The sequence below is a fragment of the Apis florea genome, unplaced genomic scaffold (assembly GCF_048593485.1).
Source record: "Apis florea isolate Af1SG1 unplaced genomic scaffold, ASM4859348v1 contig_3696_pilon, whole genome shotgun sequence".
Classification (NCBI taxonomy): domain Eukaryota; kingdom Metazoa; phylum Arthropoda; class Insecta; order Hymenoptera; family Apidae; genus Apis; species Apis florea.
In genome coordinates, this window is record NW_028256809.1 from 2,035,000 (window position 1) to 2,049,923 (window position 14,924).

The following is a 14,924-nucleotide window of genomic DNA, read 5'->3' on the forward strand; positions in this document are numbered from 1 at the left end:
TACTATATATTAATAATATTAATAAATATATTATCAATTAATATGATTATGTAATCTAACGTATAAATATAATAATAAAGATAAATACATTATATCATAACAATATATTATTAAAAAATAAAATTTAATTTAAAAAAAAATATTTATTCTATTTATTTTTTATTCTTTTCATTATTATTTTCAAGTTATTTACTATAACTTACATAATTAGAAATTCTTACTGTAATTAATTTGAACATGGCATAATAACAAAGAATATGATAACAGTGTTGGCAATATGACTTGTTGAAATTTGAAACCTAACGAGTTACGATAGTGTTGTCTTAGCTATGATTACGTAACGTTAAAGAATTTTTTAAGGTTTGTCGATCTTGTCGATGCCAATATTCAGCTATGTTCAGAGTATACTTGTTGCATGCGGCGGGATTGGTGAGCGACGGTTGGTTGAGGAGAGAAGAAAGGGGATAGACGAGAATAACGAAGGATTCTTCTTACGTTAACGTGGGACTTCGCGAGCTTTCCGCAAGCTAGTGAGCGCGTTTCGATCAATTAACATATGCTACTTCCTAGCGGGAATTTTGTTTCACTGATCGAATAAAGGTAATTACATGACAGTGTGTTATCATACTATAATCCGGTAACCCTTCATCAGATATCGTATACTGACAAAAAACAACCGGGTTCCATATTAAAACTTGACACATCTTTTTTTTTATATTAAAGCAAGAGACCGCCTTTCTAACCTAAATTCTAAATTCTGTCATGGATCCGTAATGCGGGGTAGGGCAAGGAGGGCGATAACCACGAATCTCCTTCTCTTTTTGACAGCTAAAAATACGGTTTTTGAAGAAGCGACTGCAGCATCGAACATCTTGACTATTTCGGATATGATACAGCGCGCATGCATCCTGATTCGTTTACATAGATTTGTCTTATAAAATGCGCGCTTTTCATTTTTTAGTACATCATGTGTTTTTTATACTTGTGATTAATTATTTTTTATTTGTTTAGTTAAAATCATATTTCGAATGAAGGCTATCTGATTATTACGTATTCATAATTTTTTCACTTTATATTTAAATTATCTAATTTAAAATATCTAATTTATGAATTACAATAATATTGAAAATAATTTATTATAAAGATAAGTTTTTTTTTCCTTATATATTTTTTAGTAATAAAAATTGACAAAATACGTAAATATTCTTATACGCAATTTTAATTTTTTCATTTTTAAATTTCAAAATAAATGACATTTCAATATATGTAAAAAAAATTAATTATACATTTGTAGTTCTTGTATAAAATAAAAAGTTAAGTGTATAATAAAAATAACGATAAAATAATTGATTTTCATTTAACATGATAATTATAATAATTTTCAAGTTATATTAAGAAATTGATCAAAGTTTTAAAATTAAACTTTGTTATATTTATCGTGTTATAAAAATATAACATAATAGACTTCAAAATAAAATTAATTATTATTATAAGTTTAAATTACTAATTATTATTTTGTTAATTTCATTATATTAATATTTATAATACATTTAATAATATGCTTATTGAAATTTAATTACTATTTTTTTTTATAAATAGAAATAATGATATTTTTAGAATTTTCATTTAAGAGTTGTAATACAAAAAAAGGTTGAAAAATATTTCTTGTACAATTTTTAAAATTATTATAAAATTTATATAAAACAATTACATTTTCCTTATGAGAAATATATGATTTATGTTTATAATATTTTTATAATAAACAATGATAAATTTTTCTCTACAATTATAAAAATTATAAATTATATTTATTATTTTTATATAAAAAAATTAAATGTTAAATAAAGAAAAAATAATTTTGTCATTATTTAAAACATCATTAATTTTCTATAATAAAAATTTTGAAACATAATTTAAATAATAACTGCATTATATTTTGAATTTATGATTATAATCTACATAATTTTATGTTTACAATGATAACATATTATAATATAAGAATAGTATTAGTTAAAATTGAATTTTATCACTTTGCATAGATAACTACTTGATGTATTTTAATTATCTCTCTTTTAATGACTTTGAATAGATTATAATAAAAATATGTAATTTGAATATATCTTTAATATTTTAATTTTCTCTCTTTTAATGACTTTGAATAGATTATAATAAAAATATGTAATTTGAATATATCTTTATTTATATATTATTTCATTATTTTATAATTAATAATTAATAATAATAATTTTATAATTATATGATAAATTAAAATATGATAAAGGTTGGTAATAAAGGTATAAAGGTTTCATACATATATATATATAAATTATTTGTATATAAATTAAAATCTTTTATTTCATTTTACAGGATATACGACATGTCACATCATTTTGTCACAGTTTGTGTAGTTTGTGTTTTATGTGCTGCACATACTCCATGTTCAGCTCATACTGAATTCTCAACCTCAGGACAAGCAACTCATAATTCTGTTAATTCTGAAAAATCATTACGACCTAATGAACAATTACAACCATCTTGGTCATTAATGAAGTTCAAAGAAATACAGCAAAAGGATGCGAGAAAATTAAGTTTAAATAATTTAGATGGTTATAATAATGGTGCTGTTAAATTTTATAATGTATTAGATAAAAATATCAGAAACAAAACTACTTTATTGATGTCAGTTGCCACAAATGAAGTCCATACTAAAAAGAAACATCTAGAAAATGTAGAAATTAACATTCAAAATAACCACATACCAATAATGAAACAAGATTCTAAAAATTTGAAGGATATAGAAATATCAGAAAGATTAGGCCAATTTGAAATTACACAAAATAGTAAATTGAATATAATACAATTTGACAAAAATCAAAGTCCTTTTAATAAAATCAGGACAAAAAGAAATGATGTAGATGTTTTAGATGAAAAATATTTCATGAAGAAAATTTTTGAAACTTATGGAGATGGTACAAGTATAACAATGGAAGGTTTCGAAAAGTTATTAAAAAAATTAGGATTATTGAGATTATTAACTGATATATCAAGATTAGAAAATCATAATATTGTTGCTAGTCACAATGAAAATCCACTGGGTAAGTTTTTTCATATATTGATTATTTATTATTAGAAATATTTTTTTTAAATTTAATAATTTTGTATTAATTTAATAATATTTAAGAAAAGAAAGAAAATATATTTTTCAAAATGAAAATAAAATCTTATTTCAAGATCAACTTATATAAATATTGTCTTTTAAAGCTAATGCCAGTAAATGACTTTTAATTATCAATTATGAACCTATCAATCATAATAAGCTATTTACTCTTGTGTGTATGTGTGTATGACTGTATGTGTGTGTGTATATTATATCTGATAATATTTTATCTTTATTCAATATAAGAATCATCTTGATCATAATTTAGCTTAACTTAAGAGTTCAAACTCCTTTTCAATTGAATCTATAGAGTTATTTATTGATTTTATTGAATTCTAATATTTTAATAATATTTTATGAAATAAATGCATTTAATGTATAAAGTAAAAAAATATATTTAAAAAATATATAATATATATAAAAAATAATCAGCAACATTTATTTTATAATTATGAATGAGTAAACAAAATTTGATACTATTCTTGTTGATTACATGAGATATCAATGGTTAAATAATCATATCACATGTAATGTTATCCTCTATGTAGATATCTGACATCTTTTTATTATCAGTAAAATCATATTACAAAATTCTTATTAAAATTCTATTAAGTAATGCATATTTTATCTTAAATAAGATAATATCTTCTTTTTATATATAATATTTCTTAAACATTTTTTATTTATTATATGAATTGTTTTTTCATATTAGATAATATTTAAAGTTATTTAATAAAAATTTTTGAATAATATATCATTATATAAATTTATATATGAATTTTGTTATAGACAAGTCAAAGAATTTGCAAAATAATGGTTTACCAGAATACGAAAATGGAATTAAAAAAGAACGAGTAAGAAAATTGTAATAATTAATATTGTAATATTATATATATAATTTTATTTATATATATTTATAAAAAATTACACAAGTTTTTTAAATTTTATTAATTTGTTTTTAAATTTTTAATTAAATATATTCTATAAATAACTGTGTCGATATTTCAGTGCTTAAGTAGTAAAGAATTATTAAGTACTGTTGCAAGAGATATGCCATACAATTTGAGTACTAATAATAATTCAACATTACCAAGTTGGCTTTTTGAACGTGTATGTCCAGCTCTTATTTATCAGTTAGCTGGTGAATCAAGCTCAGAGAGAAATGGCTGTATTCGTGTACCAGACAATTATAGGCTAACAACAATTAATAAATATCTTGGAGAAGATATGACTCGTAATATGGTTCAAGGTATATAATCGATATAAATATCAATATTAATAAGAATTTTATATTTTAAATATTATAATTTATAATTTTAAATATATAATTTTCTTATTATTCAGTGTGGGCCTACTCAACAATCAGTATTCTAATAATCAGTCTTTGTGGTTTACTTGGTGTTGCTGTTATACCTTTCATGGGTAAAATTTATTATCATCAATTATTACAATTTTTAGTTGCTCTTGCTGTAGGAACATTATGTGGTGATGCTCTTATACATCTTTTACCACATGTAAGATATTATAAGATATTATAATATTTAAATTAATTATATATTTAATATATAATTATTAATATATATATATATATATATAATTGTATATTTAATATATAATTATTGTATATTGTTTATTTTATTATATAAAAAAAAATTTATTTTTTTCTTAGGCAATGATGTCGCATCATAGTCATGAATATATTCATAATGATCATGAGTTAGATTTTAAAGAGCAACATAATATGAATATGTGGAAAGGATTAGTTGCAATGATGGGACTTGCATTATTTTTTTTTACCGAGAAAGCTTTAACAATGTTAGCAGAATGGAGAAAACTTCGACAACGCCGTAATAAAGTAATTATTTCATTTAAATTAACATTAGAAATAAACATAAATAAAAATATAAATTTTTGTAAAATATATTAATTTTTAAGTAATTGTAAACTATTTATAATTTTAGCTTCCACCACGTGTTCGAGTAATGAGAGAAACTGATGGACCAAATAGTAATGTTGTTGGAGAGAAACTTTGCAAACATAAATATTCATCATATCCATATTGTTATGGTGAAATTAGCACAGATGTTCAAGGTATAATTAAAAATTTCATTGAAATTTTAATAATTGATTTAAAATTCTTAATTTTATTTTTTGAACGATGTTAAAAGCATAAATAATCTATCATAAAAGGGATATTTATTATTCAGATAATCATCATAATCGTCAACATAATAATCATGAAAGACCTCCTGTGATAGAAGAAGAAAAACCATTAACATCAAATTGTAATTCAGTTTCAAAAATTATGACGAATGATATAGAAAAGAAACCAAGCAAAGATTGGAGGCTAGACGATTCAATAGTAAATACTAAGAAAAATACAGATGGAGCAGATATACCATTAAATGAATCAGAAAGTTATACTGTTATTATACGTGAACACGAAACGAAACATCATGGTCATACCCATTCACATGGTATTGTCTACTCTGATTTAAGTAATATACTATTTTATTTCTAATATATTTTATGAATGAAATTTATTTAGGTCATGTTCATTCTGCACCTGAATCTATGTCGAGTGTTGCTTGGATGGTAGTAATGGGTGATGGTTTGCATAATTTTACTGATGGTATGGCTATAGGTGCAGCTTTTTCAGCAAATATAGCGGGTGGTTTCTCCACAGCAATAGCTGTATTTTGTCACGAATTACCTCATGAATTAGGTATATTATATTAAATATATTAAATATTTTAAATTTTTAACTAAATTTTGTTTCTGTTTTAATAGGAGATTTTGCGGTTTTATTAAAAGCCGGTATGAGCGCTAAACAAGCTGTTTTCTATAATCTGTTATCTTCTGTACTTTGTTTGTTTGGTATGATATTTGGTGTATTATTAGGAAGTACTCCTTCTATAAGTAATTGGATGTTTGCAGCTGCTGCGGGAATGTTTATATATATAGCTTTAGTAGATATGGTAAGTAAGTAGTGTATATTTTTTTTTATTTAATGTAATAAGATAATTATAATTAACCATTAAATATTTATATAGATTCCAGAATTATCTTCAAGTCACTCTGTAGAGCGTAGCTCTCAATGGCAATGTATTTTACAAGCATTAGGGCTATCATGTGGCCTTGGAATAATGTTAATTATAGCACTCTATGAACATGATCTTAAAAATATATTCAGTGATTAAATTTATAAAGACTGACAATTTTTTTGAATGGTAAGCTTGCAATATTTTCTATAGATCCATATTTACAGTCATCTATTAAGTCAATAAAATTTTGACTGTGCATTCTTACCGAAAATATTTACTATTATAATAATAGAAACAAATTTATTTTTTTTTCTTTTCACATTTAGCATAAGATTTCTTGTTGATAACAACATAGTCTGTTGTTAAAAACTTAAGAATGTATAAATAAAATAAATGCTAAATGTTTTACAATACTAAGAGTATTCCGTGCACAAGAATAAATGAGTTAAACAATTAAAGAAAATTAGGTAATTCAAATGCAACGACAATATTTGAAGTATACTTATTAAAAACACTATATTTGAGATATTGCGTTCTTTGAAAGTAATAAAAACAGTTAGATAATTCACTAAAATTTGAATATTCTATAATTTTTTTAGTAGGTTATTATAAGAATAGATAATTGTAGTCAATTTTTATTCGATAATGTTTGATATTTTATTATTAAAATCATAAATTTGAAAAATGCCATGCGATTTTTTTTAAGTTTTTTCTTATTTTTTTAATTTATTAATAATTATAATAACTAATGATTATAAAAAAATATTATAAAAAAATTAAAAATCTAATATTGAAACCATTAAACCATAAAATGTAATACTGAAACACATGTAACACCAACTAAATGCATGTAAGAAAAACTGAGTAATTATTACTTTAATTGACAATTATTTTAGTTAAAACATTTTTAATTAAATTTACCCAATTTTCTATAGAAGATATAATTGTTTCGGTTTTATATTTAGATTAAATATCACTATGAAAATGTATTAATTGTTATGACAGGATATTAATATATTTGTAGAATATCTTTGAAGAATCAATTCTAGAGGTCAAAAAAAGAAGACAAAAATGTTGATTAAGATTGATCTTATTTATTAAATTATAAATTGAAAGTTTAGATGAAGTGAAATGGAAAGAGAGTGAGATCACTCTCTCTGTTACATTACTGTCTTTATCTCTATCTTTGTTTCATTTAATACAAACTTAAACTGCTTATAACTTAATAAATAAATCTCAAATTTTTATATAAAATATATCAACTTTTATTTGTTTGTTTCTCAAGAATCGATTTTTTGGAAATATTCTACAAATATATTAACACCCTATATAAAAATTATATATTGATTAATTATAATCTGCATTACCTCTTTACTTGTCAGATACCTGGCATTTACATAATATGTATGTATTTTAGAGTTGTCAGTGTATTTGTACACAAGTTTGATTGTGATATATTTAATAATTGCATTCTTTATTTTGATACAACAATTTAAATAAATGATGCTTCAGATAAATATTTTATAATTGAGTCAGTGTTATATGTAATTCTGTCATAAATGTATTATTAAAGTTAACAAAGTGCTCTATATACTTTATAATAATTTTAAGTCGAAATAGTTATATATTTATCAAATTATAAGATCAAAAACGAAAAATAATGGTATTAAGTTAATATCAAATTATAGAAAATATCAATTGATCATAAATGCATTTTAATAAGTTTATAAAAGTTTACAATTTTGTTTTTGAAACTTGTGCTTATTTTTTTTCAAGTTGTTTCATTGTAATTATTCTGCATTTGTACAATGTTTTAAATATTACAAAAAAATATATATTTTTTTAGGTTTGTGTTTCAGTAACTAACAAGTTATCAAATAAGATAATTATCTAAACAACATATTTTAATTTTGTATAATTATAAATGCACTTGTGCACAAAATAATTTCATCAAATGTATTGATGCAGATAAATAGAGGCGGTAAATCACTATTCATGATTGAATATATTAAAATTTTAAAAGTACCACTTATACTGCCACAATAATTATCAATCATTGAATTGGTGATTATTTACAATTATATGTACATATCTGCATGTCGTAAGATAATACATAATTAAAATATAAAAGCTAAATATTTTTAGCTGTACTTATGTAAAAGAAACTATTATTTATAATTGTAAAAATACTGAAATATCTTTGGTTCTCTAAAAATCATGTTATAAACAAAATTTTTTACTGTCATACAATTATTTCTATATATATGCATTTATTGTGCTAATGACATGGAATATTCATTCTCAAAATACATATTCTGCACATTTTTTTGTTACTTAAAAAATGTACTGTTTAATACTTTGAATACCAGTTCAACAATCTTGTTCATGTCAAGTGAATTGATTAATTACATGGCATTCAATGTGTTAAACAATTAAATGATGTAAGTTACTTACATTTATTTTGTTTGTATGTTAATGATTAATGCCATGATCAATGACAATGTATTTTTTTACAGAAAATGTAAAAATTGAAAAAAAGCGTTATATATTCTTATAAGCAAAATACTTTCTTAAATTATATCTTACATTAATACTGATGTATTTAACTAAATGATTTGCGCTTTTTGTAAAAATTTAAATGCTAAGCATAAACATTAGTTTTTTGAAACATGTTTATATTATTATATATCCTGAAAGATTTTAGGGTTTTTTTTTTATATATAATATAAAGATAGTAAAATGATTTTTATTTGAAAAAAAAAAAGATTGCTCTAAATTATTGATTTATTATTATTTCTTAAAATGAATTTATTCTTCAATAATAAATTTTATTGAATTTTATCAATAATTTATGTAAAAATATTCCCTCCTAAAAATTAAATTTCAAACTCTAAAACAATGTGATTAATTTTATATATTATATTAATTTTATATAATATTCTTGTTCGTTCAATATAAGCACTTATCAAAACAAAATAATTATTTGTACAACACATTGAAGTACTAATAGTGAATAAGAAGAAAATAATCATAAAATTTATAAATTAGATAAAATTTTTTAATAATAAAATCTGTATAGAATGTCAATATATTCATAGAATACCTTATAAAAGATCAATTCTAGAGATAAAAACAAAAGTTAATATATAAAAATAACAATTGATATTTATTTATTAAATGAAATAGTAATGTAATAATAAAAGTTTTCAATACCAATCATAATGTAAATAATTTAAATTTAATAAATAGATGCAGATACAGATATTTATGCGAAATAAAATTTTTATGAACATAAAAAAAGAAATGAAGCTTAAATTGAGATTTGCTTTATTCTTCAAATATTATATTTTAAATATTTTTATCATTCATATTTTATAGATTTTTGTATTATTTTGTTTAAACATCTGCAATCCTTTTATAATAATAAATAAACCTTGATAATGAATTAATGAATTTTTGTCTTCATCTCCAGAATCAATTTTTAAAAATATTTTAATATATTAAACTATATTTTTTAACTTTTCAAGTATTAGTTTAAATCAATTTAAGTTAAAATTCTTAGAAATAATTTAATTGCTTATTTAATTTTTCCAGATTATTTTTCTCATTGAAAAATTTAGTAGATTTGATTAAAAATGTACTTTAAACTCAGATAATATGAAATATACTTTATATTTTAATTATTATATTAATTATAATAATATTTAATAAAATATTAATATTAATTAATATTATTATAATTATTAAATTATTATAATTTATTATTAAAATTATTAATATTATTAAATATTATAATTATTATTTTACTTCTATAATTTCAGAGAATATAATATAAATATATTGAATAATTTTTATTTTTATTTTTATAGCATTGAAATATGTAATACTTACATCCAACGATTTTAATAAAATTTTTTTTTTTAAATAAAAATATATTAATTATTGTTATAGAAAATTAATTAGAATTGATTAACACAAAATAAAAATTTTTAATTTAATAATTTTGATATAATTTAACAAATCATAATATTTTTTGTTATTTATTTAATTAATAAATTATAATATCATTAAATTATAAATCATTGTATTACATCAATGAACTATAAAATAATTATTTTATAATATCCAAATACTTAATTTATGTAAATTAATGTTAATTTAGAGTTTCCGCCATTTCCGCCATTATCAATATCAAATTCTATCGCAAAAATTACAATTATAGAAAGATGTCACCACATTAGTTCAATATATTTGTTTCAAATTTTTACAAAATTTTTATAATATTTATGAATTGTAAAATGTTTTCAAATTTTAAAATTGTAAAATAATATTATAATTAATAATAATTGTAATATTTTCAATCACAAACAAAAAAACAGAATAAATTTAATATTCAATGCATTTTTTGTTTTTTGTAATATTATTTTATTTTGTAATTATTTAATAAAATATTTTTAAAAATCAGAATAATTTATTTTAGAATTAATATTTATTTGAATTGATAATATAATAATTAGTTTATACATTAATCCCATTGTAAAAGTTAATATATTATAGACTAAATTTTCAAAAATAAATTATAAAAATATTTTTTCAAATATTTAAAAATTATTTATATAAAGTAATGCAAATTAAAAATAATTAAATGAAATATAATAAAATAAATGTTTTTTAAATCTATTGTAAATCTCAAACTATAAAAATAATTAATATTTTATTTATAATCTTTCATTAAAACTATATGATGTAGTTTTAAGAACTATCATGATCTTCTTATATTTGATAATAATTAGTGTTTAAACAGTTAATTGTATATTTAAAAAATGTTTAATAAGATTATAAATAATGAAGAAATAAATTCAATAAAAAATAACATATATTGTATATATTTAAGATGAATCATTTTATTTTTATTATATTTTTGAAATTGTGCAATGATCATGTAATATTTACAAATGAAAATGATATATTTTATTTTTTATCATATATATGTATGTATGTACAATATATAAGAAAAAATTTTTATATTTGTAAATTATATTTATAATGTTTTATAATCTTTTGCTGTTATATAACATATATGTATGAGTTAATATGATTCTTTTAATATTGAGGCACTTAACATATAATTAACAATACAAGTCAAATAAAATTTATAAATATTATTTAAATATTAAATTTTGCAGTTTTATACAAATATTAGAATAATTATATTGTAACAAACAAATTAATTTATCAAACAGAGACAAGATCATCTTTATCACTCATCTGAGCTGATAAACTAAACGCTGTATCTGTGCTAGCCTCACTATTTAAACTTTCATTAAATACTGGTTTCATATGTGCAGCATCACTCATCTCTCTCATTAATCCTGCCATGTCATCATCTGGATCAATTTCTTGAATTTCACCTACTACATCAATTTCTATAGATTGATTATCTATTGTTGATATTTCCTGTGTTTCAGGTTTCGATTCTTTAAACTAATAATTATAATAAAAATAGAGTTAATATTGCATCATATTGTTTTATACATTTATAAAAAATGTATCTTTAAAATCTTACTTTCATAGTTTCCAATTTACATTCAGATGGTAAATTCATATGAAATACACAATTTGTATCAAAAATCACTGGTACTGGCTCATGACATTCTATATCTGCTCGAATTGCACCACATGCTTTAAACAAAACTTGATGTTGATCCTGTTAAGATGATAAAATTTGTTCAATTTGTTTTTATATGATATATGATATAATATTATAAATTAATAATATATAATATTATAATATATAAATATGTTACTTTAAGAATATGTTTGCGACAATGTTTTGCAGCAGGAAGAGTTTTTTCTCCACATTTTACTCCACCTTCTGTAAAAATACATTTTGATATACTTGGTATTTTTTGTGTAGGACCTACAGTTGCCTGTAACAAAAATATATAATTTTTAGTTAATTATTATATAATATGTTATATATATGATACTATTTATTATATAAAATCATAAAATTTATATTTTACCTGTGCTCTACGTTCTAAAGATTTTCTATATAGTATAGCTTCAACTCCACTACGTCTATGATAACGATTTAAGGCTTTCAATTTTTCATAAATTTTTTTTTCCTTTGCAGTTTCTTTCGGTTGATCATATATACTACATAATGTTTCCTTTTCCTTTTTAAGTGCATGTAAATATTTTCTTCTTTTTTCTCTTAATATATATTGTAATCTTCTAAATTGATCTATATAAAGTGATTGTAATCTAATTAATTTTTCTCGTGCAATGTAGATCACCTCCTCAGCAGTAAAAATTCCAGCATGCCTTAAAAAATTAATACTAATTATTCAATAGAAATTACTGTTTCATTTTTGCAAAAAGCAACTACAAAATAGATATAAGTAAAAATACAGATAATTGATATTTCATTTTTAAAATTTGCTCAAGCCAAAGCAAGCTAGCTGATATTCTACAGAAAAAACAATTTAATAAAATTTTCATATACATATATATAATTGTAAATTTTCATACATAAGAATATTCTTACTTTAAAGGATCTTCTTGTGCACTGTATAAACTTTCATTATCACTATCATCAAGATAACTTCCTCTTAAAGTATCATTCACTGTTGTAGGTTCAACATCACTATCAGAGGAACTTGCATAATCCAAAATATCACGTCCACTTGCATTTACTTTATACGCATCAACTTCAGCTAAAAAAAAATTTTTTACATAAAGCTTTTACAAAAATTTTAATTTATTTATAAGAATAAAAGAATATTTAATCAAAACTTACTAAAAGGATCTAATGCTTTGACTTTTCCTTCTTCATCTTCAGTATCTTCAGTACTTGAATCTGTTTTTTTAACATAGTGGCTTAAATTAAGTAAAAGCATTTCAAGTGTCTGTAATAAAGAATATCTAGCTCTTGACTTTATATAAACTATTTGGATTTTTTAAGCTCAGTATAATATCTAAAATTCAGTATAATATTAAAAAAAAATTCTTATATGTAATAAAAAATACATAATATATATGAAATTCATTAAATTTGGATTTAGTACATACAAAATATCTTCTTTATCCAATTTCAATGCTAGATTTTTAGTATTTTTTTAACATTATAATGTAATCTTGAATTTGATGAAGAATTCAAGTGATAAATTGACAGAATAAATTATATTGAGAAGTGTCTACTTCATATTAGCATTCTGTAATTTTAAGTATTTATTATTAATAATTTAATAATAAGTTATTATTAATAAATTAAAAAAAAATAAACAAATATCATAATATATTAAATACATATGTAAAAAATGTCTAAAAAAATGTGAAACATAATATATGGAAGAATTGCAAGCTGCGATTATAATATCGTAGTTTTTATATCGAATGAATACATATCGAATACAAAACCGATAATATCGAGAAATTAACAAAATATCTCATCGATAAGTATAAATTCTATATAAATATAAATAAAATTCTATTATACTTAATTCAATTATTATATACTTATTTACGAGATAAAAACCCCGATACTATATATTTTAATATTCAAAAAATTATATATTAAATAAGTAAAAATTATGAAATATTATTTTTGAAAAATATCAAAAAATTATATTTTGTAAATTACTTTTTTAATAAAATTAAAAGTTACAATGTACATATTTATTTTATAATTTTAAATTTAGCGCGATAACTTACATTGGAAATCAAAATTATTCTATTAATATTATTAATTTAAAATAATTTCTAATTTAAAGAATATATTTTGAATATAAAAATTATAATATATATAAAATATTATATATATTTAAATTTATAATCATTTTTTTAAAATAAAATTTTAATACAATGTGTATTTGTAACAAGTGGTAAATCGTCGCCATTTTGTACGTGAGATGTTGAATGAAGTTTCATTGATGTATGTACGGATTTCGAACGAATGAAACGGACATGTGATTGGTTTTTGTGAAAATTGTAATAAAACGAGAGAAGCGGGACTTAAGAAAGCCGCGAAATATAATTTTTTTAGAGACTTACTGTGATTTCTTATATCAAATCTTCAAAGAGGAAGGCAGTGCCAATCCAATCACGCTTATCACCATCGATATATTTCTGATTATTTCAAGAGTAAAAAAGATTATGTTGTGAAACGTAAAATATTAACAATTGTGCAAGTCTGAAGTTGTATCTGAATAAATACTAAATATTCGAAAGACAACACTGGATCCTTCGATAGGATCAAGATAACGGAACGCTACTACAGGGGTAATATTGGCTGCGTGCACATACTACTAGTTCAACGATTACGTCACTTCCGGGAGTTGAAAGCTCAAAACTTCTAATTGATAAACTACGTGATTCATACCTATCATAGACTGAAAAAGTTCAGGTAGGTTATGACGTTGGTCATAAAATATTAGCCAAGTTGGTTTTACGTTATGCACGCGTGTTTATTAAAATAAACCAATGTAACGTACTCGCCATAAAAAATTAATATTTATTTCGAATTAAACAGTACTAGTTTGTTACATGTTTATTGTGTCAGAAAAATTGCAACTTCTTGTGCAACATAATGACAAGTAATATTTTTTAATTTTTTCATATGAAATGGGGTAAATTGTAATAGTATATAAAGTTATTACATGGATATAAATACCTCAACTATAAAGTATAGAATTTTTACTTTATTATTATAATTGGAATTA

General features: G+C 21.2%; 2 protein-coding genes across 9 annotated transcripts; one reads left to right on the plus strand and one right to left on the minus strand.

Moving 5' to 3' along the window:
- The first annotated feature begins 428 nt into the window (after positions 1 to 428).
- LOC100865999 (zinc transporter foi) lies at positions 429 to 6,889 on the plus strand. 3 transcript variants are annotated; one of them, XM_012491789.3, is made up of 11 exons: positions 429 to 600; positions 2,368 to 3,095; positions 3,947 to 4,011; positions 4,166 to 4,406; positions 4,502 to 4,671; positions 4,827 to 5,012; positions 5,119 to 5,248; positions 5,365 to 5,634; positions 5,706 to 5,882; positions 5,948 to 6,135; positions 6,211 to 6,889. In XM_012491789.3, the coding sequence occupies exons 2-11, from the start codon at positions 2,378 to 2,380 to the stop codon at positions 6,355 to 6,357; spliced, it is 2,292 nt and encodes a 763-aa protein (XP_012347243.1). In that variant the 5' UTR covers positions 429 to 600; positions 2,368 to 2,377; the 3' UTR covers positions 6,358 to 6,889. The 3 variants fall into 3 exon arrangements, with proteins under 3 accessions (XP_012347243.1, XP_012347245.1, XP_012347244.1); XM_012491791.3 differs by lacking the exon at positions 429 to 600 and adding an exon at positions 2,154 to 2,281; XM_012491790.3 differs by lacking the exon at positions 429 to 600 and having other exon boundaries at positions 2,293 to 3,095.
- A 4,196-nt stretch (positions 6,890 to 11,085) lies between these two features.
- On the minus strand, positions 11,086 to 14,546 carry dgt1 (KAT8 regulatory NSL complex subunit dim gamma-tubulin 1). 6 transcript variants are annotated; one of them, XM_012491798.3, is made up of 8 exons: positions 14,257 to 14,546; positions 13,276 to 13,418; positions 13,004 to 13,181; positions 12,752 to 12,920; positions 12,228 to 12,528; positions 12,009 to 12,131; positions 11,768 to 11,908; positions 11,086 to 11,685 (listed from the first exon to the last, which is right to left on the minus strand). In XM_012491798.3, the coding sequence occupies exons 3-8, from the start codon at positions 13,101 to 13,103 to the stop codon at positions 11,437 to 11,439; spliced, it is 1,083 nt and encodes a 360-aa protein (XP_012347252.1). In that variant the 5' UTR covers positions 13,104 to 13,181; positions 13,276 to 13,418; positions 14,257 to 14,546; the 3' UTR covers positions 11,086 to 11,436. The 6 variants fall into 6 exon arrangements, with proteins under 6 accessions (XP_012347252.1, XP_012347253.1, XP_012347249.1 ...); XM_012491799.3 differs by having other exon boundaries at positions 13,004 to 13,112; positions 14,257 to 14,529; XM_012491795.3 differs by having other exon boundaries at positions 12,228 to 12,543; positions 14,257 to 14,529.
- Positions 14,547 to 14,924: the final 378 nt, after the last annotated feature.